The 21,200-nt window shown below is 33.5% G+C and overlaps 1 protein-coding gene and 1 non-coding gene across 3 annotated transcripts in view; both read left to right on the top strand.

Moving 5' to 3' along the window:
- Positions 1 to 21,200, top strand: part of Tmx3 (thioredoxin related transmembrane protein 3) — a 37,571-nt gene that overhangs the window by 2,732 nt on the left and 13,639 nt on the right. The window contains exons 3-9 of one of the 2 annotated variants that reach the window (XM_047526461.1): positions 1,255 to 1,294; positions 2,533 to 2,656; positions 10,320 to 10,365; positions 11,605 to 11,685; positions 14,237 to 14,336; positions 15,097 to 15,174; positions 18,837 to 18,903. In XM_047526461.1, the coding sequence (XP_047382417.1) occupies positions 1,255 to 1,294; positions 2,533 to 2,656; positions 10,320 to 10,365; positions 11,605 to 11,685; positions 14,237 to 14,336; positions 15,097 to 15,174; positions 18,837 to 18,903 (536 nt within the window). The remainder of the gene's footprint in view (positions 1 to 1,254; positions 1,295 to 2,532; positions 2,657 to 10,319; positions 10,366 to 11,604; positions 11,686 to 14,236; positions 14,337 to 15,096; positions 15,175 to 18,836; positions 18,904 to 21,200) is intronic. The other variant, XM_047526462.1, reaches the window with a different exon arrangement.
- LOC124965919 (small nucleolar RNA SNORA28) lies at positions 725 to 849 on the top strand. The gene has a single exon (XR_007105298.1). It is a non-coding gene; the product is annotated as a small nucleolar RNA SNORA28 (small nucleolar RNA).

The following is a 21,200-nucleotide window of genomic DNA, read 5'->3' as shown; positions in this document are numbered from 1 at the left end:
TCTACATGTGTTCCACTGGCTTCAGTCACATTATCTAGGTCCTCACGGGACTGTTTGCCTCCTGTTCAGGTTCTCTAAGATTACTGCATCTGATGGCTCAACCTACACATTTGTGGGACAGATCATGGTTATACAGTCTACTCTGTATGCTCTGGATCACTCTAATTCACAGGGATGATTGAACATTTTAATGGACAGTTGAAGGACAGGTCTAAAGCAGATGACAATGTGCAAGTTTACCCTAGCCTGGATTACACATCTCAGTATTGAGTGATTTCAATGTAGTAGTTCCCCAGTTAGGTACTTTCCTCAAACATCTTATGAAAACAGCCATCAGGAAATGATGACAGTCATCCTAGAATCCAAGTTCCCAGATTAAAAACAAAGGACCAGTATGTAAACAGGCTTTTCCAAGAATAGCAGCCTTAGGTTTTGCTACATTAACTTTTTTCTAGAGGTGTAAAATGGAATAAAAGGGTGAAGAGCTTAGGTGTACACTGTCATCCATTGGTATTCATGGGGATAGGTTCCACGACACCCTGCAGATACCAAAATCTGGATGCTCAGGGACCTTATATCAATGGTACAGTATTTGCATATGCCTTGTGCACATCCTCTTGTACAGTTAAGATCACCTCTAAATTACTTATACTATTTAATGTAAATGTTATGTAACTAGTTGTTATGCTCTGTCTAGAATAATGTCAAGAGAAGAAAACCTTGCAAGCAACACTCTGTGGCAGATTGATCAAAACCGACAAAATTTGAGCTCGTTATACAGCAAGAAAGTCTAACCTATTCTGATGTTCTCTCTTGCATGAGACAAACTGTTGTCTAGACTTAAACTGTAAAGAAATAAAGAGAAGAAAACCTACATGTGTTCAGTACAGAGCCAGAGTGGCAGTTTTCTACCCTGCCCTACTGCCCCAAGTATTTTCAGGTCTTGGTAATCCACAGATGAGGAAAGCCAATTATATTTGTATTTCTACCAAAAAAAAATCTTTAATTCTGCTTTCTTTTTGTTGGATTCTTTATTCCTAATTGTCTCTTCTTTGATCAGTTCTCTGCTTTTATTCTTAAAATATTTAATGGATAGGATAAGATTTAGAGGTCTCCGAGTAAAAATTTTACACAAAAATTTATTGAAAGAATTTATTTCATGTTCCTATTTTTATCAGTTTATTATCCCTACCCATACTATACATTTGTAAAGTGGACACAAACATAAAATCAGAGATTTGCTTTTGTTTTTAGGTTTAAAGACAATCGAAAAGATGACATTTGGCTTGTAGATGTGAGTATGTAAATTTTATGTTAATTACCTGCCCCTACCATTTTAAATCCTCTTTTCTATTCTCTTTCACCCAAAGAGGGCAATATATAGTTAGTACTTATGGATCTAATTAGTTTTTTTCACAGATAGTACTGTTACGGTTTTTCTGTTAAATGAACCTTGGAGCTTTAAGATTTTGGCAAGGGGACTTGTTTTAATGAAATTTCGGGGTTGGGGGCATTAAGATAGGAAGCTAAAACCCTATCTTATAATGAGGTGAATTTGTAGATTTTGTCTTTAGGAGATTATGGTATGATTTTATTATAGAATTCATTCATTTCTTCATGTTTTCCAAGATATTGATTAATCTCATTTAGTCACACTCATACTAGTCTTAATAGTGAACAAAATTAAATATTTAACATCCTTTCCTCACTTTCTAGATTGGAATAAATTTAAATTTCACAATGATTGTGATTTGTTTTAACATGCTTCAGCACAAGTAGCAGCAAGTGAAATGAAATAAAGTTGGTAGAGTTAGTGATTATTGAAGCTATATGATGAGGCATGAGAGTCTACTGTTCAGTTGTTTCTCCTTTTGTATATATTTGAACCTTCCCATGGTAAAATTTAAAAAGAAGTCTTTCATGAAAATATAATAAGCAGTTTGTTAGCTAGGAGTTCTAAGTATTACCCCCACCATTTGGTGATTCTGGTCTGTGATTTTAGTTTAATCAGTCTGGCTTGTAACTATTCTAAGCCAGTCATCCTAATGGTCTCCTGTATCTTGCCAATGGATACAATAAACTCAGCAAAGGCACTCTTTGTTGGGATTTTTGTAATAGAAATAGATTAATGTTTGCCATTAACACTTGGGTGTGCACATGGTATGATGTATGCATGCTTATTTGCTGGTTCCTATTTTTTTTTTTTTTTTTTTTTAAGAACATGGACACATCCACTTGGAAGCAAAGATATTTTATTAAAATTCACATATCTGTTTTAAATAGATATCAATCTATTAAAATGAACTTAAGATAGTATTAGATTTGAGGTAATGTCCTAGGAGTTAACCTCCCTGTATTTCTTTGTGTCTTTTATGTTTTGCTGTGTAACCACTTAAGAGCTGTGTTTGAATTTTTAATCCCAAATAGATTATTAGCAGATTATTTAATAAGAGATTCTTTAAATATTAAGATTCATATTTATAGTAGTGCACCATTTTTAGTGATTTTTTTTTTTTTTTTTCTTTTGGGTAGTTTTATGCACCATGGTGTGGCCATTGTAAAAAACTGGAACCAATTTGGAATGAAGTTGGCCTTGAGATGAAAAGCATTGGTTCTCCAGTTAAAGTTGGAAAGATGGATGCTACTTCCTATTCTAGTAAGTCTTTACATAGTTTATTATTTTATTGTCCTTGTAAAGAAAATGTTTTAATTATATGCTGCAATATTCAAAGTGGGAGGGAACATTATTTTGTTTTCTTGCAAATTTATCTTAATTTAAGACTGCATACTGCTGGGTGTGGTGGCACACACCTGTAGTCCCAGCGACTGGGGAGGCTAAGGCAGGAGGATTGATAGTTCAAAGCCAGCCTCAGCAAAAGCGAGGCACTAAGCAACTCAGCGAGACCCTGTCTCTAAATAAAACATAAAAAAGGGCTGGGGATGTGGCTCAGTGGTTAAGCGCCTCTGGGTTCAATTCCTTGTACAAAAAAAAAAAAAAGAAAAAAGACTATATGAGTTAAGTGGATTGCCCTTGAGTATTTAACATACAACCTGTGCTAATCCTAGGCCTAACATAAACATGTAAGCTGTCATTTGTTCATACATTAACCCACCTTACTCAGTTTACTGGAGGCAACTATAGTACGTTGAATGTTTAATAAGAACTTAAAGATAAGTTATGATGAATGTAAGTGAAAATCAGGAAGGTGTTCGTGTTGAAAAGAATATAAGAGCGAAAATCAGAGCTCTTAACGAGTGTGTACAGAGCTTAATGAGAGTGTACAGAGAATAAAGTGAAGCAGAGCAAATCTGTTCTCCTACTTGTTTTGCAAATAGAATTATTGGAACATAGCCACACTAGTTTGTTTACAGTTATTTAGACAGTTTTCATGCACCAGAGTCAAAATTGAGTAGAAGTTACAGAAATCACATGTCCCCCAAAACCTCAAATATTTGTTACACAAAGTTTGCTAATAACTATTAAAGAATTTAGACAAAGACAAAACTAAGTTTAGAGAAATATGTGCTATCATGAAAATTTAGAAAGAGCACAACTCCAGAAAGTAATCCTGGCTTTGCCTGCTACTTCTGCTGTATGTTTTTGAAGGCTTCCAAACTTTGAATTCCATATTGGTAAATTGTTAATTGTAATGCAGCTTCTATTGGTTATTTGAAGTTTGAATGATGTATTTGTAAAATCCATTGTATGTTATAAATGTATGTTTCTTTTAGTTAAAAAGGAAAGTTGAAGTGTGTATTACATATCTCTTTTTAGGAAGTCAACTTTACATTCTGGATCATACTTTAGAGCAGGACCAACCTGTATTAATCTCATCTTTCTCATGTCCTGCTTTTGTGGCTTTGGGAAAGTACTCAGCCTCTCTTAAGATTAGTTTCCATGTCTGCAAGGGACAGTGATATTTTCAAGATTGTGAAGATATTATGTTCAAAACTCCCTATTGCAAGAGCACATATACAGTGGCAAAGGATGATTTCAAATTGTTAGAACTGACCAGGGCAAAATGTTTTGCATAGTTGTCAATAAGGAGGTAATACACATTTTTGAGAAGGCAAGTTGTTGATAAAAAAATTTTTGGCAACAACTTGTAAGACGAAAGAGAAGAGCAGGTAGAGACAAGAAAATCATGCAAGTGAACTTTCGTATGTGTCCTGGTGCGGATTGCTGGGAGCTGAGGCATGGGTAGAAGCCATAGAGTAAAGTGAGAAAGAAATTATTATTATATTCAAGGCTAAAGTTGCAGATGAGATACTTTGGCAGTGCTTGAATATATTCCCTGAGCTGTACTACCACTGTCATGTGGAAACAAATGATAATTTAATTTTGAGTGCATTTTCAACCTCAGCTGAATTGGTAGCTCTTTGCTTTATTGATGTTTGTGACTTGGGAACTAGAGTGCATTGGGATGCTTAGAGCTGGAGTTACTGATCACACATCAGTTTTTTCAACTTTGAAATAAAGATAAATGTCAGGACATTGTCAAGGGGAGAAAATAACATTTGTGAGTTGCTTTTCCTTGAAATAAGCTTTTAAGAATGCTAAATAAGGTATTGCTTTCAGTGGTTACACATGAAATAGGTTCTTGTGTCTAGATGCATTTTGATTAGCTATGTATATACATATTTATTCATAGATGCAATCATTAAATAGTTCACTCAATTATTATTTCTTAACTACTGTTATAAACCACCATAGCCTCTCTTTAGAGGCTATTACAGGCTCAGACAAATCCTGCCTTAGAAATGCTTACAATACTTATAGCCTTATAGAGGGAAAGATAAACCAGTAAGTGTAAAGAAGTCATAAAAACTGTAAATTCTTGTGTCACTTGAGTCATTCAATGGAGTAATAATGTATAAAGCAAATTGGGAATATAAAGAAAAATAGTCATTGAGAAAAATAGTTTATATAAATTAGTAAAAATCTTTACGGTAAACTGTTCATTTGATGTTTCAGTGAAAAATAACAATTTATATTGTCAAAATTTACTATGGTATCTAATTCATCAATTTGCTTTTTATTAAGTGTTTCTGTGTGCCATTATTAAATTGAAACTCTGATTAGGGAAAAAATAGATATACAAGGGCTGGGGATGGAGCTCAGTGTTATAACACTTGCCTAGTATGCACAAGACCCTGGTTTCCATTCCTAGCACTAAAAAAGAAAAGAAAAAAAAAAGCCAATATATTTCTCCTGAGTGGCTTAAACAAGGAAGTGTTTTAAATGCTCTGATTAAAAAAGCAGGATTCTTCTGGGTCTTTAGAATATTTTGTGTGTGTGTGTGTGTGTGTGTGTGTGTGTGTGTGTATATATGTCAAGAATACACACACACACGTGTATACACTATGTAGTTTTTGAATTTTAATTTTATGTGATTTGGAATTTTAATTTTTCAGCAACACTTTTACTTTAAAATGGGACTGGGACTTTTTCATTTTTCATAAACTAGAGGTTTGATTTTTGCCTCTAATTTCATGATTGTTACAGATTTTATTTCTTGTTCACTTAGCATTGTATTACATGTTGTATTGAATTGGTAGAGGGAAAAATCTCTATAAAGGTTACTTTGTAGGAAATATACATATAGTGTATTATTTCACACAAACAACCTAGCTCTGGGAGAAAGGAGGGGGAACTGATATTTACTGAGGCCACTGTCTGCCAGGTGTTGTGCTAGGTAGTTTTTATACCCACTCCAGCTTGCACCCCACATAATGATGTGTTCTTGTGAGTACTTGTGACTCCTTGAATAATTGAAACATGGTTTATTGAAAAATTCCTTTGTAAGAAAGTTATTGAGTCATGTTCATTAAATATCACATATTAGGATAAAACAGAAACATTCTAGGCATTTGTAATTCATCAGTGAGCAAAGTGGACAAAAATTTCTGCTCTCGTGGAGCTTGCATTTTTATGGTGAGAGATAAAACAATAATCAATATAAACATGAGTAAATGTTAATACTGAATATTGTTAGCAATGGATGCTTTGTCCACTGCTGTAGACAGTAAGAAATTTATCTTCCTAATATTTAAAAAAAAGTTGATAAATATTCAGAATCACTGTGGAGACATTACAAATACATTTTTGCCTTGTACTTCCCAGTGTTTCTTTAAATACTTTCAGGCAGTTCAAATATAGGCAGTTTAGTGGAATTTAGAGTTAAATAGACAAAGAATTTGAGTCATCTGTTGGTATTATTCTGTGTCTTAACTGTCGAACGCTAATGATTTGACTATTTCATTAATACCTCTTCAATCCCCCTATGCCATTTCTGTTTCTTGGCCTGTAGTCTGTGGACTAATGACCTGCATTAGGATGATGTGGTAACTCATTGTCAGTTCAGAGTCCTCAGGCCCACACCTGACCTACCAAATGGAAATAGTGTGATTTGGTCAAGAAAATATATTTTTAACATGCCTTTCAAGTGATTTTGCTGCACACTTAAGATGGAGAACCACAAAGTAGGATATTAACTTGATTAACAGGTTACAGGATTTTGGTTTGGTGTGATATAGAATTATTCGAAGTGATCAAGTGTAGAAAAAGTCTCTTAATTTTCTTTGATGATACCTTATTTCTTATTTATTTATTTGTAATGGGTTGAAAGCAAATGCCATCAGGTTCAAGCTAACCTATATCTCTGTGTAGAACTTTTGAACTGGAGAAATTTAAAATGTATGATTTATTTTGTTCTCTGTGTTTGGAATTGCACCATAAACTTCTTGACGCATAGTTTTGTTTTTGTTTTGGGTGTTTTTTTTTGGTATTAGGGGTTGAACTCAAGGTTGCTTTACCATTAAGCTGCATCCCCAGTTTTTTATTTTTTATTTTTGAGACAGGGTCTCACTGAGTTGCTGAGGGTTCCCTAAGTTGCTGAGGCAGGCCTCAGACTTGCAGTCCACCTGCATCAGCCTCCCTAATTGCTGGGATCACAGGTGTGTGCCACTGCATTCAACTCTTTGTGCACAGTAACTAATGTCAAATAATAAAAGTGCTGTATGGTGTTCACTGTAAATTCAGATATGTATTTTAACCTTTCTTTGTGTATGTATCCCTTGAAGAATAAATACTGAAAATTTCTCATTCAGCAGTTAAATTGTGATATCATGTTCCCCATAATGGGATGCTGATTTTTTTTGTGGAACCAATGGAATTCTGTTTAGTCTCTATTTAAATTGTGATATGGTTTTATGGCAAAGATCATAGTTTATCTCTCTTGATGCCTAAGCATTCAGTGGTGTTTGAGCAATAAAATTCTTATTCTGACTTCTTGTTTACAGATTATATTTGCAAATTAATTTTACTTTCTAGATTATAAGCACTTTTTGATTAGTGATTACATTCCAAGGTTTCTAACTTTGCATTGTTGACATTTTGGGCCAGATAATTCTGAGGTCTCTTTTTGAGGGGCATGGGGATTCTGTGCATTGTAGGATTTTTTAGCATTGTCTCTTGCCTGTCCCCACTAGTTACTGGTAGTACCACCTCCTCGCTGCCCACTCCCATCCCCACATTGTGTCAATCAAAAATGTCTCCATTTGACTAACCACTACTATATTTTATGCTCTTTTCATATTGAATACATAATGATACTTAGTAAGTACTAAGAAGGATAGTACTTTTCAGCTGAAAAAGAGATGGAGAGTTTGAGGCTCACTCCCCTTCCTCCCGCTCTTGGTCCCAGTTTATAGGTTAAGTAACATGGTAACTAAGGTGTCAGGAGAGTAATTTTGTACACCAGTTTGAGACAGAATTAGTCCTACAACCCTAGATTACCATGATTCAAATCCTTACCTGCCTTACCTGCCATCAAATCCTTGCCATCAAATTATTATAATTTCAAGAAGCCAGAAATAAAATAGATTGTTTCATGTTTAATCTCATTTTAGAAATATTTAAAATTACAAAACTTCATGGGAAGTTATTCATTTTACAAACAGGATCTTCTATTTCTGAAGCAATTGGTATAATTCTTCTCTAATATAAAAAGTAAAGAATGAAAACTTAGACTGAATGTCAATGGAATCCTTACTTCCTAATTGTTATGTTTTCTAACAAGTTACCACATCTTAATAAGTTTTATTTTAATCTGAATTTGCACTGTTTTTTCTTCCACACAAAAGTGCTTCAAAATACAGTGGAAGGATATTAAAAGCTTGTTATAAAGTTTTATACATTAGTATTTATTAATATTATCTACATGTTGATGCATTAGCAACTGATAATTACTAGCAGTGAGATCAAGAACAAAGTAGGAAGGAAATGGATCTAACATTTAAGGATGATCTATGTGCCAGACTCTGTTCTAGATACTTTTCTACGTATTTTCACATTTAAAAGTTCCACCCATAGCCCTGAAAGGTGAGTGGAATCTTCAGAAGCAGAATCAAAGAAGTTGAGTCATCCAGTGCTATATTAGATAATAAATGGAGTAGTTAGAATCTTGAGCCTGGGTATTATACGTCTCTAACCTAGCTTTGTGTGCTTTTTATTATATTGTCATTCCCCTCAAGGGGACGCTAAGGACGTTTATTTATAGTTAATTTAAATTCTGTCAAACACGAAGATTAAGGATCCGGGGGTAGATGATACTGTCTTTAGTGTCTAGATATGAAAATAGAGGTCAAAGAGATTGATAGGGTTCAGCGTGGAGCTGGGATATTCCCTCTGAAACCTGTTAAGAGATTCAACTCATGCTGTGAAATACTCTGACCATATTCGTTAGTGTGTGCTTCATTTTCTTTATTTGTTTTGCACATAAATGTATTTTAAGATAATTTATATGGATTGATTACTTAATGGGATATAACTCCCTCCCTCAATCAGTTATATTCTTAGGTTTTGGCAGGTTTTAATCAGTTTTTAGTTGAAGATGATATGGGCTTGTATTTATTTGCCTCCATAATTTGGGAAGGATGGAGTTTACTCATATAATCTCCCCCAAATCAGTGTGTGTGCTTCAGAGAATGCCTGCCATCTTGGTAGTCACAGTCATTGTCAGTTAGAGTATACTTCACAGAATTAAGTTGTAAGTTAGAGATGGGCACAAATTGTGTAATTGCTCTAAGTTCACACAGATGTTCAGCGTCAGGACCTCCAGAACTTGAGTTTTTGTTAGCCTTGCTGTTCGTGGTACCTCTTACGAAAGTAAGTGTTGGTCACTGTCCAGACCATTGTGGTCATCTGCCTCCATGTGCCTTGGGAAGAACTCTAAGGTGAAGAAGGCAGAGAGATTTGGGCATTACTTTGCTACAGATTTCCCTTGCTATTCTCAATTGGTGAGGTGTAATAAGAAACCCGATGGGTTCAGTTCTCAGCGCCAAAAAAAAAAAATATAATAAAGAAAGAAACCTGCATGAACCAACATGAAGTGAATGTTAACTGGAGTCCAGCTCTAGGAGCAGTTTCCTTCTCCACAACTGCAATACGCATATGTCCTGGAACTGAGGAAATGACCAAGGGAGAAGTGTGGGGGTAAACACAGTGCACTCCGCACAAATGCTAGTATAGCTTAGCCAGTGTTTTATATTGTATACTGTCCATTAACTGAGAATATTTCTTCTCTCCTTGTTGCCTTGAGTATAGTATTAATTTGATGATTTTTTTGTTTTCTGAAAGTCCAGATTCCCTTACTGGCATGTACTTGGTTTTGTTTTTATTTCTTCTTTCATCTCAAAAGATGCCATTAGAGCAAATACTTCTTATTTTAATTACTGTGAGGATTTCAGAATAATCTTTGAGATAAATTATTCTAGGTTATTACAAAAGCAGAAACTTACAAAATACAAAGTTGCTTTTCAATCATATTTACTGCAGTTCATTAAATAAGTTTGCAAATATAATTTGTGGTTTTAAATTAAAATGCACTGCAGTTCTTGCAGACTCAGTAAACAAAGAAGAGATGGGTCTTCTTTAGAAAAATGAATGAGATCTAGGAAGAAATGCTTGTCCTGGAAATCAAGTCAAAAGAAAAGTACCTTATGTACTTTAAAATGATACTAATAATAACCAGAATGTCTTTTAGAATGATTACTTAGGAGGTAAATTTTGAACTATTATTTTGGCAATTTTTTATTTCATCAGAGTATTTTGTACCTGCCACGGATTGAATATTAAGTAGTTGATTTGAATTAGAATGTCTTGTTTTTCATTTTTCTATGTGAGTCTCTTTTTAAGTACTCAAAAGCAACATATCTACAAGGGCTTATATAAATATATATTTTTAAGTAAAAGGCTCATTTGTTATCTAGTTTCTTAATTAAAAAATTTAGAATTATTTATTCTTTTTCTTATCAAGGCATTGCTTCAGAGTTTGGAGTTCGAGGTTATCCAACAATTAAGCTGTAAGTTGAGTGTTGTATGTTTATATGTGTATTTTTTATTCACTCTTCTTACATTTTAGTACATTTATTTCTAGTAATTTCTTTGGAGGATTGAGGACTGGGTTCAGATTTTTTTTTTTAGATGAAATTTGTATTCAAAGGAGAGGGAATGCTCTTTATTTTTAAGTCAAAGTGTTTATGGCTAATTCAGTAAATGTGTTTTGAGTGCTTACTGTGTGATGTGCCTTGTGTAAGACATGATATACAGTCATAAATTATGAGATGTTTCTTCCTCTGGAGGAGCTCAAGTACGTATTCTACTTTCTTTCTGTAAATTCTGTCTCCTAATAGATTTAATGGTTGTATGACCAAATTTACTTCATTAGAGATAAAAGACATGCAGGGAATCAAAATTGATGGACATTAAATCTAATTTGTAGGTATTGATCAAGTCTATTAGAGTATACAAATTGGTGTAATAATTCTAAAGGACTTTATTGGATTTTGCAGGATATTCATTACCCTTATGTTGGTAATGTGGATAGCTGAGGAATTCTTTTAAAGTTATTTTTATAATAAAAGATTTTTCCATATTTAAAAATATCAAATATCAAAAATTGAATAACTTAAATTTATTATATCTTTAGTATTATGTTGATTTCTTTCCTTTTTCAAAATGTTTGCTAAGCCTCTTACTTTCGAGTTTAATTTTCCTTTTCTGTTTAATTGTAGGTGTTTTGTTATGCTTCCTAATTTTTCTTTTTCATAGTTTCAGTTAAGGAGATACATAAATTAATCATAAGCAGGCTTTTGAAGAATTATCTTAAGTTTTTAGAAAAGTAATTTTATGTTTTTTATGGTGGATATTGGATCATCTATTAAGTAACTATGCTATTGTGTTTAAATTTATATAGCTTTACTAAAATACTCTTAATCTCCCTTTTATTTGCCTTTTGACAGATAAGATAGAATCACAGTGCTTTGAAACTCTTGACCAGGAATGTGTAGATTACTCACTTTTTAGAAGGCATAGAAGCTCAGTGTAACTGTTAGATACAGAGTCAAACATTTTGTATAATTTATTAGAATACAGTCTTTTTCCTGAGTATTTTGAGTTGCTGATCCTCCGAAGCAACATTACTATACTACTTGTAAAAATTCTCTGTAATTACTGTTTCATGTACTGTAAGTTTATGCTACAATAGCGATTAACCTTATATGTTAAAACTTAAAATAATTCATATTATTTATTTATTTAAGATTAAAGGGGGACTTGGCATATAATTACAGAGGACCACGAACAAAAGATGATATTATTGAATTTGCTCACAGAGTATCTGGGTAAGTTCTTTTCAGGAAAAGCCTTTACTATAAAATAATAACATTTGAAAATTAGATATAATAAACCATTTAGAATGCACGTATTTTAGGGACTTACCTAAATAAAATGTTTGCTGATTAATTTATAAAAAAAAAAAGATAGTTACGTAGCATATACAAAGAGATGCTTTAAAGAAACAGTGGTTTCTATTACATATTTGTTAATCTCACATTTAAATTTACTTTGTGTACAGAAGAAATGTTCTCCAGTGAATTTCAATACATTTTCAAACTTTGCATTACTTAAAAAGCAGTCCTCCCTTTTTCATGAGTAGTACATCCCAGGACCCCTGCAAATCCTGAACTTTGCATCGTACCAAACCGTGTATATGTCGTGTTTCTTCTAACACATACATATCTGTGATAAAGTTTAATTTATAAATTAAGCACAATAAGAGATTAGCAATAGTAACAAATAGAACATAGCAATTCTAAAAGTGTACTATAATGCAGGAGTTATGTGAATGTGATGTCTTCTTTCTCTCAATACCTTACTGTGTTTTCACCTTTCCATTTGAAGCAAACCTCTAAGGCTTATCTTTGGTATCCAAATTTCCAGCAACACTACTCTTGCACATTGGAGCCATTATCAAGTAAACTAAGAGTTATTTTAACACAAGCATCTTGATTCTTTCAATAGTCCATCTGATAATGAAAAGGACTGCTAAGTGACTAATATGCAGATAGTCTTACAGCATGCACATGCTGGAAAAAGGGATAATTCCCACCCCTGAACAGGATGAAGTAGGACTCTGTGAGATTTCAGCATCCTAATCAGAATGGTGCACAATTTAAAACTCAAAAATTGTTATGCTGAAATTTTATTACTATGTAGTTTTGGAATTTTAAGATTATTCATGTTCTCATAGACTTCAGCTTTCATTCTTAGTCTGAGGTACTAAAAAATGTTTTTTAGATGCAACTAAAATACTTGTCCTTATCATCACATGCTGGTTTATGCCAGCTGTGAGATGACCTTGCAGTATTTGCTTAAAATATGACAATTAAAACCTAAGGATTCATTTGATTTACAGATTTCTGAGGTTTTATTAGTAAGGAAAAAAAATTCTTCCATAAGCATTTCTTATGGATTTGAATGCAGTTTTTTTTTAAAATAAATCTTGCTGAGGAATAATAATTTAATGTGATTATTTGTGCTTGTACTTATTTAATGTAATTATGTGAAAACTTTTGAAGAGAACATTTATCAAGATAGGTTAACGTACATTAACTTTAAAGAATATGAGCTTGACAGGATAGGATATGTTGATAATCCTAATAGCTTTATTAGAATAGGATTGGTTTGTGTGTGCATGTGTGTGTGTGTGAGATCTGATATAGTCTCAAATTATTTGAGAAAATTCACACAATTTGGAATATCTTTGTAGAAGTTCAGAATGCTTTCTGATGTATTTACTCATTGATTGCATGTTTTTATTTCCTTTCTTTGCCTTGTAAATAAAGTTTTGTATAACTTTTATGTGAAGGGAATGGTATGTGGGATAGGCTTTGCTCCCCCATGTCTTATTAGTTTATATGTTTAGACAGTTTTAAGAGCTTTTTGGTTTAAGCTTAAGAAGGGCTTCTCCTGATGTAACTTGGGGTGACTTTATTGCTAGTTACATTTCAAGAATCAGCTCTGGAGTTGCATCACTTGCTAATTAATTGTTGAGCATTAAAATGGAGGTTAGGGGAAGGTGATGCAATAAATCCCAAGAATTGTGTGATTTGAAACTGCCTTTGCAAAGTGTGTTCTGTTTTTATTTTTGTTTTTTTTAAATGAATTTTCGGGGTGAAAATCTGATAATATGTACCATTTTAAAAAGAGAATTGCTTCTTTTAGTTATTTAATGATATTTTATAGGTGATATGTTTTATAATTTTGACGTAATTCATTTCTCCTTGCTTTAGAAAAATACTTATATAATAAAACTGTAAAGTTTGTTTTTTCTCTACAAGGTTCTTATGCACTATTCATACCAATTTTTCTGAAAATAATTAATAACCTGGGAACTTTACTGGTTTTAACCTCTGTAGAATACTTCTATCTAACATTTACATTGACAGAATATTATATAAATATTCTTAAGCACTGTATACTCCTGGGATAGTATTTCACAGTGTGTTTTGTGAATGTTCTTTTAAAGAGGGATGATAATTCTCATGTGAATTGTTTTAAACCAGTGGCTATAAATAGATGATAATTCTTTTTTTTAACCTATCAAAATATTGGCAGTGGTGATACTCTCTAAAGAGACGTATTTGAAACTTGTTTTCAAACTGGTAAGTTAAATTGTGGGTACATATATTGTTATATTGTGGAAATAATTGTAGTCATGGATTAAAGTTTTATTGGGTTTCTATGGATTTGGGGATAACACTTAAAATGAAATAATACATTATTAAAACTTTTTAACTGTAGACATGATCAACTCTCATATAAATGGCAGTGAATTATATAGAAATTATATACTATCTTTAGTTCATATTCGTTTGTTTTGTTTTCAAACAGGGCTCTAATTCGGCCACTTCCAAGTCAGCAGATGTTTGAACATGTGCAGAAGAGACATCGTGTATTTTTTGTTTATATAGGTGGAGAATCACCTTTGAAAGTATGAAGTTATTTTTTGATCCACAAAAACACGAGTATAATTTAATTTTCTGTAGAGTTAAGACTTTATCAGAATCTCAAAACTTACAGGAAATCTTTTAGTTCATAAGTATTTTTTGTAATAAAAACACTTCCTCAGATACCTTCTGTGGTGTTTGCTGCTCTGAACAGAAGTTGGCAAAAACATCGTAGATGCCGCCTACCTTAGTGTTTGTTTTATTACTGACCTGGTTTTTTAAATTTCATATTGCTTTTTTTTGTGTGATGCTGGGAATTGAACCTAGAGCCTCATGCATGCAAGGCAAGCCCTCTACCAACTAAGCTATATCTCCAGCCCTCATCTTGCTTTTTAGCGTTGTAAATCTTGAGACTACAAATTGCAGTGCGAATGTCAACTTTTTAAAGGCAAAAATTTATTGTCTTTAAGTTACTTGATGTGTATGTGCGCACACACATACCTTCCCTATAATCATCACTGTCATTATTATTCATTGTTAATATAACAATATATTGAATCAATTTCAAAATTCAGTATCAAATATTTTTGGATGAGGATAAAAGCACTTGGTTACAATTATCTTTTGCCCCAGAAAAAACTCATTTCATTTGCTTGTATTCCATCTTTTCACACAAAAGGACATGTGGTAGTAACTTACAACTACTACTTACTGTGTAAGGTAGCTCTGACTTTAATGAGGAATGAATTTTGATCTTTATTTACTATTCTAAAAAGGCCATTTTTCCTCTTTATATTGTTACAGGAGAAATACATAGATGCTGCTTCAGAATTGATTGTATATACATACTTCTTTTCTGCCTCAGAAGAAGTAGTTCCTGAGGTAACATTTAAAATTATATTTTAATACCAATTTTGTTTTTTAAATTTTACTTGTTTTGTGTTTTGTGAGGCATAGAAAGAGTAAACATGTTTACTCTTTGCTACTGGTGCCAGACTGCTTATTATTTATAAACAGATATCACCAGATTCATGAAATTTGGGAATTATTACTGTAGTGATTTTATTCTCTTTAAAATAGTAAGGCTGGTGACAAATTATACCTCATACTCTCAGATTGTTTATAAGTAGATCAACTTGGGTTTGTGTACATGCATGTGCATGTGTGTTACAGATGAAGTCTTACTATTGAGTCTTTTGTTGGGTCCTGAGATAGAAGTTCTGAGTAGACAAATCTATAAACGGGATCTCAGAAATGCTGTAAAACAAAATGGGGGCAGTGTGATAGTTGGGACATATGGGGGTGGATAATTGCGCTATATTAGTTAATCAAGAAATGTCTGTATGAGAAAAGAATATGTAAGCCAGGACTTAAGACGATGTGAAAGAGTCATGCAAAGATAATACAGATGCCAAGATGAGAACATAAACCTGGCATATTTGAGGAACAGGACAATAGACCAGAGTGACTGTGGTGTGGTGAGAGAAGAGATGGGAGGGAGGCAGAGGCCACTGCAGGACCTGAGTCCTGGCAGCTTATGTGATGAGACTGAGGCTGATGGAGAACATGGTCTGGTACCTATTTGAAGGACAGTACTCTGTGCTAAATGCAGAGTGAATTGTGGATTGGATAGTTAGGAAAGAAGATACAGGGAGTTCTGTTGAACTTTTGCAGTAATCTCAGGAGTTTGGACTTGGGGGTTAGTAAAGCACTTAGGAGAAGTGAAAGGATTTGTTTAGGAGATAGAATTGTCAGGGCTTGATGTTGAGTTAAAGAATGGTCTAAAGGGGAACCCTAAGTCTGGTTGGAACACCTTGGTCAGTGGTAGTGTTACTTTTGAGCTTGAGGAATGTTGGTGTTTGGGAAGTGAAATGTTGATTAAGGACTCGAAAATGTTCTCTTTAATTTGATTTGGTGTATCTTCTCAGGCATCTAATTTCAAGCATTAAATAGACAGTTGAATATAGAGGTCTAGAGATAAGTCGAGGCTGCATGAATAAACTTCCTAGACATGGGATGCAATATTTTAAAGAAACAAGTAGTCCCAGCAAAGAAGAATGAGTAGAAATAGTAAATAGGAAAACAAAGATGAGTGAGAAGCCAGAATTAAAAAAATAAATATATTTTAAAAAGGACTAGCTAATTGTTTCACCTGCTTAGGAAGTAATCAAAGTGAGGAAGAGAAAAGTAACCACACTGTCCACCTGGATGTGGTTGTTTTTGAAAGGAGTAATGGGGACAGGTAATTATATGGTGTCACTTGAGAGATCAATGGCAGATAAGAACGTAGAGACCACAGTATGAAAATTTTTGCTTTGCAGGGGACCTGAGAAATTTGACAGTAACAAGGGAAACATGAAGGCTATCAGAGGAGCTTTTTTTTTTAACTAGTATAAGTTATCAAAATGTTGAAATATTTTTATTTTCACAAAGGTAAGTCTTATTTCTGATTATTTTTAGAGTGTTTTAATGTTTAAATATTTTGATTTAAGAAGATTACAGACTTATCTAGAAGATATGTTTAATGTTTCCTGCAATGCGTATGCAGGTGTTTATGCTATAACCATGTATTCTGAACTGATTTTCAGCTCCTTAGAGTATCTCAGGCCATTTTTGGTCAACCCAAATCCATTTTACTGTACCTACTTTGGTGTGATTCAAGTTATTTTGCACGGTATTCTTTGTTTATACTTTTACTTTTGGCAGAAAAGGAAAGATGGAGTAAACGAAGGGCCATCTTTGCCATCAGAGTCTCAAACAGGTGTCTCAAAATGTTACAGACCACTAGTATGGAATGCCAGTATGCGACATAAAGACTAAAATGAACTTCAACTGGAACTTCTAATTGTTTTTTGTCTCCTAAGTCCAGTGGATCATTCTTTAGTATTAGAGAGTTTGTGGTGAGTCCTCATCTGCAGAGCCTTCCTAGCGGTGTTTCTTGGAGTACAGCAGAGTCACTCAGTTACAGGCCCTGACCCCATCCTCACCCTCATGCAGCAGTGGGATGTCTCAGGTCGTGGGCCCTGGAGTGGGCACAGGTAGCCTCTGCTACCTGGGCATCCTTGGTCATTGTGTATTACTGTTGTTGTTATTACCTCTGTCACCTAGTTTCTTTAAGCAGTTTTAAATTATTCTTGGAAATATCAGTCTTTGTCATCTCTTAGTTCTGAGTATGTTGTTGGCAAAAGTGTGCTTGGGGAAATAATAGCTTTTTCAAAATAACACAATGAGTTTTACTCATTGTTAAAAAATCTCTGAAAGGGGCAAAGTCCATGATTTTTATGGTTCATCCAGATTTTGAATACTAGTGTTTTGCGAGTTTCATTACCTTTACAGTTAGGATTTATGAAAATTTTAGTTGGTACTATAGGGGAGGATAAGAGGGGTACATTAAGATAGTTTCTGACTTCACAATACTTAAATGGGAATGGAAAAGAATGACATGTAGACAGAAGAGTGCGATATAAGGTAGTTTAAAGGAGCACAGGGGAGAAAAGGAAGAACTGGATGGCTACAAGTCTCAGACCGTTGCAGTAGTGTTCTAGGACAGACCATTCAGACGTCTTGGAGAGAGAGACCTTCTGAATGTTGAAAACTACTTCCATACATCTGTGTGGATGAGTTGCCAAGAGCAGGTAAACAGGCATGTGGATTTTAGAGCCCTACCTAAGAGCTTTACCACTGCCTGTAAGTAGTTTTTTTTTTTTTTTTCCCCTGGGCTATATCATTTCTTAGTGGTAATGTAACCAAATCATGTATATTATCTTCTCTGTCCTAAGACGTATCTCCTTCCCTTTACTTGTAAATTTCATTATTGACATGTTGATGTAATAATTCTCAGTAGTGGCTCTACCCAAATTTTTGTGTTCTGATCTGGTTCTGATTGTCTACTGTAATTTTACTCCTTTGCAATTGTTCACAGTTCACAGTTCACAGGTATATGAAGCAGGTATTTCTGAATGAATTCATTATTATTAAGACTGTTGTGACTTGTTTATAAAACACTACATAAGTTGAAACATGCTCTCAGTCATTATCTAATGTAACTCACAGTTGCCCAGTGAGGGAGGTGGTCTCAGGTCTCAGTGTCCTTATCTCACAGAGGAGGAAGCCAGTTCCCCTAGATAAAGTTGACTTATTATCACACAACTGGTGTGTGGTGGAAACATCACCCCAGGAGGGCTGATTAGCATTGTGGCCTTGCTATTCCTCTGTGTGTGCCGTACTTTCCATGATGATACCTTTAGGTCTGTTCTTAGTTCTAAGAATAAATCCATGGCTTTTACTGTGGTCTACTGGACTGTGTGCCAGTGTGTGTAAGGGCATTCAGAACCAATCTTCAGGTGAATTTGGAATTGACTGTACTCTTTTTAACTTTGTAACTTTTTTGTAACTAAATTTAAAACTGTGTTTCTGTTGGGGTGTGTATATATGTGTGTGCTTGTGCACTTGCACACTTTGGTATCTTTGAATACTTGAAATCATAGCTATCAATTAAAATTTTTTTAGTGCTAAAAGTTATATAAACTTCTCATGTTTTGCAGTATGTGACCCTAAAAGAGATGCCTGCTGTGCTCGTTTTCAAAGATGAAACTTACTTTGTATATGATGGTAAGTTCCAAAGTTTTAATCAATATAGAACATTTTAAAATTAAGTGCTATACTGTGTCTATTACAGGAGGTGTTGATAAGATTTTGTAAATGCTGCTATTGTTCACAGTTCCCTTTAGTTGAGTGACTAATGTGTTTTTACCCTTCAACTTTAGTTTTTCCATTTCTTGTACTTTATTCTGAGTTTTGCTAATAGTAAATCTTTTGGCAAATTATATGACTTTTTGGAGAAGTAAACTATGCAATTTCTATACATTACTTTAAAAAAATGTTCAAAATTAATTTAAGCTAATACCTAACATTGTAGACACATAAAAAGATGAAATAATAAAATATAAATAATAAGGCCTCCATAAATTCCTCTCCAACTGCTGTTTTCCATCTTCAGAGAAATTACTTCATTAAACAAGTACTTGATCTGTTTTTAAGTTTTATTTTATTATCAAATGTACATTATAAAGAGAATGATATGATGAAATCCTACATACCTGTCACCAAGGTTTTTTACCACATTACTTCAACTGTTTTTTTTGTTTGTTTGTTTTTGGTTTTGGTTTTTTCCTTTGCTGAAGTATTTTAAAGCAAATCCCAGCAATATTTCATCACTTCAGTGCTTCATATACCTCTCTTTAAAATGTGAACCTTATGTCTTAAATAGCTTCATGCTGTTAGAACACCTGAGATGATTAATAATTTCCTAGTACCATCAAAGCCTCCACCCCTGGTTCCCAGACTATGCTGAGTACCACAAGCGGTGCAGCAGACCACCTGGGACACTAGGAGATAATTTAAATTTCAGGGGAAGGGAAAGAATGTGACATCTGTTGGACACTATACATCTATTCCAAGGTGAAAGTGAATTCACTGTGTTGCCTAACAGCAGTCTTAGCAACTGTCTCAGTTACAATTTACTAAAAAATTGAGTTTCTCATTCTCGCTAGCCAGTGATTTGTGTTGGAGAGGACAGATATGGAGCATCTGTTCATTGCAGGAACATTATAGAGTATGGTTATTTTTCTTGTTGAATTATACTATATAATAGAAAGGAAACCAGAACTAGTTGAGAACAATAGACAACTGAATTCCTTAATTCAAATGAACAGGAGTATCCAATGAAAAGAATTTTTTTTTCTTTGGTTAAAAGGAGCAGGGTTTTTTTGACAGTCATGTGAAAATTGAGCATTTCTAATCTTCATTATCTTTAAATGCAAGAACTGAATTTAATTTCTTGTGGTAGAAGTGTACAGAAGGCATGGTATCTGTCTACTTGACATTGTCATTTTGCCCTCAAAGTAATCTGTGAAGGAGATAATACGGCAGATATAGTAATGTCCTAAAATGCAAGGAAGGTAACTGATAATGTTAGATGATAGGTGCATGTATAAATAGTTCATTTATGTGCTTTTTTATTCATTCATTGGATGTTTATTGAATATCTGTATTAGACATCAGGCTTAAAAAGGAATTTAAGAGGAACTTATGTATTTAAAAATTAGAGAAGGGGGATAGTTCATCCTTATATAAGCATGTCATGTATATTATTTGATCATTAAAATAATCATTTAAGATCAATATTCTTAGTATTTTATAAATTGATTAAAACATAAATGAAGAGATTTTTCCCCCAAGTTAAAATATGTAGTCATTGGTATCAAAGTTAGTCACACAAATATCTTATTCTCATTTTATTATGAGTTTTTTTTTAACAACTTAGAGATCAACTTTGTTTCTTTTTTGGAAAAAAAAAAAAGACATCAATTTGGATTTAAATATATTCTTTGCATCTACTAAGAAAATAACCTGCTCTCATTTCTTCATGTTTAATATGTGGTCTCTTGTGTTTGAGACAGGATTAACATGTGAGGTTTCTACATTTGTAAGGGCCAAGTTTTTCTAACATGGAGTAGATGGTATTTAGAGCCTGCTTAGAGCCTTCAGACAGACCAACGGCTATACTTTTAATATTTATTTTAATAATTGTTGATAATGTGTTTGGAAACATTGGGATAAGGGCTCAGAAGGATGGTTTATTTTCTAATGAGTTTCTAGTTTATCGCTCAGAGTAATTTTTAGAAAATTTGCTTTTGACATGGAGTGAAGATTTTGGCCCAGTAATCAACTTCTAGTTTTAGGTTTACTTTTCTGATTTGTAAGTACAAATGTATAAATACATTCAGTTTTGCATTGTACTACTTATTTTATAGGTTTGATAACTTGAAAATATTTTGTTTAGCAATGCAAGTGACAGAAAGCACACCTTTCAAGAAGTCAGTATAATCCAGTCTTCAGCCAGACTT

The sequence above is a fragment of the Sciurus carolinensis genome, chromosome 15 (assembly GCF_902686445.1).
Source record: "Sciurus carolinensis chromosome 15, mSciCar1.2, whole genome shotgun sequence".
NCBI lineage: Eukaryota > Metazoa > Chordata > Mammalia > Rodentia > Sciuridae > Sciurus > Sciurus carolinensis.
Note: the sequence above shows the minus strand (reverse complement) of the source record. Positions and strands in the feature narration are given on the sequence as shown.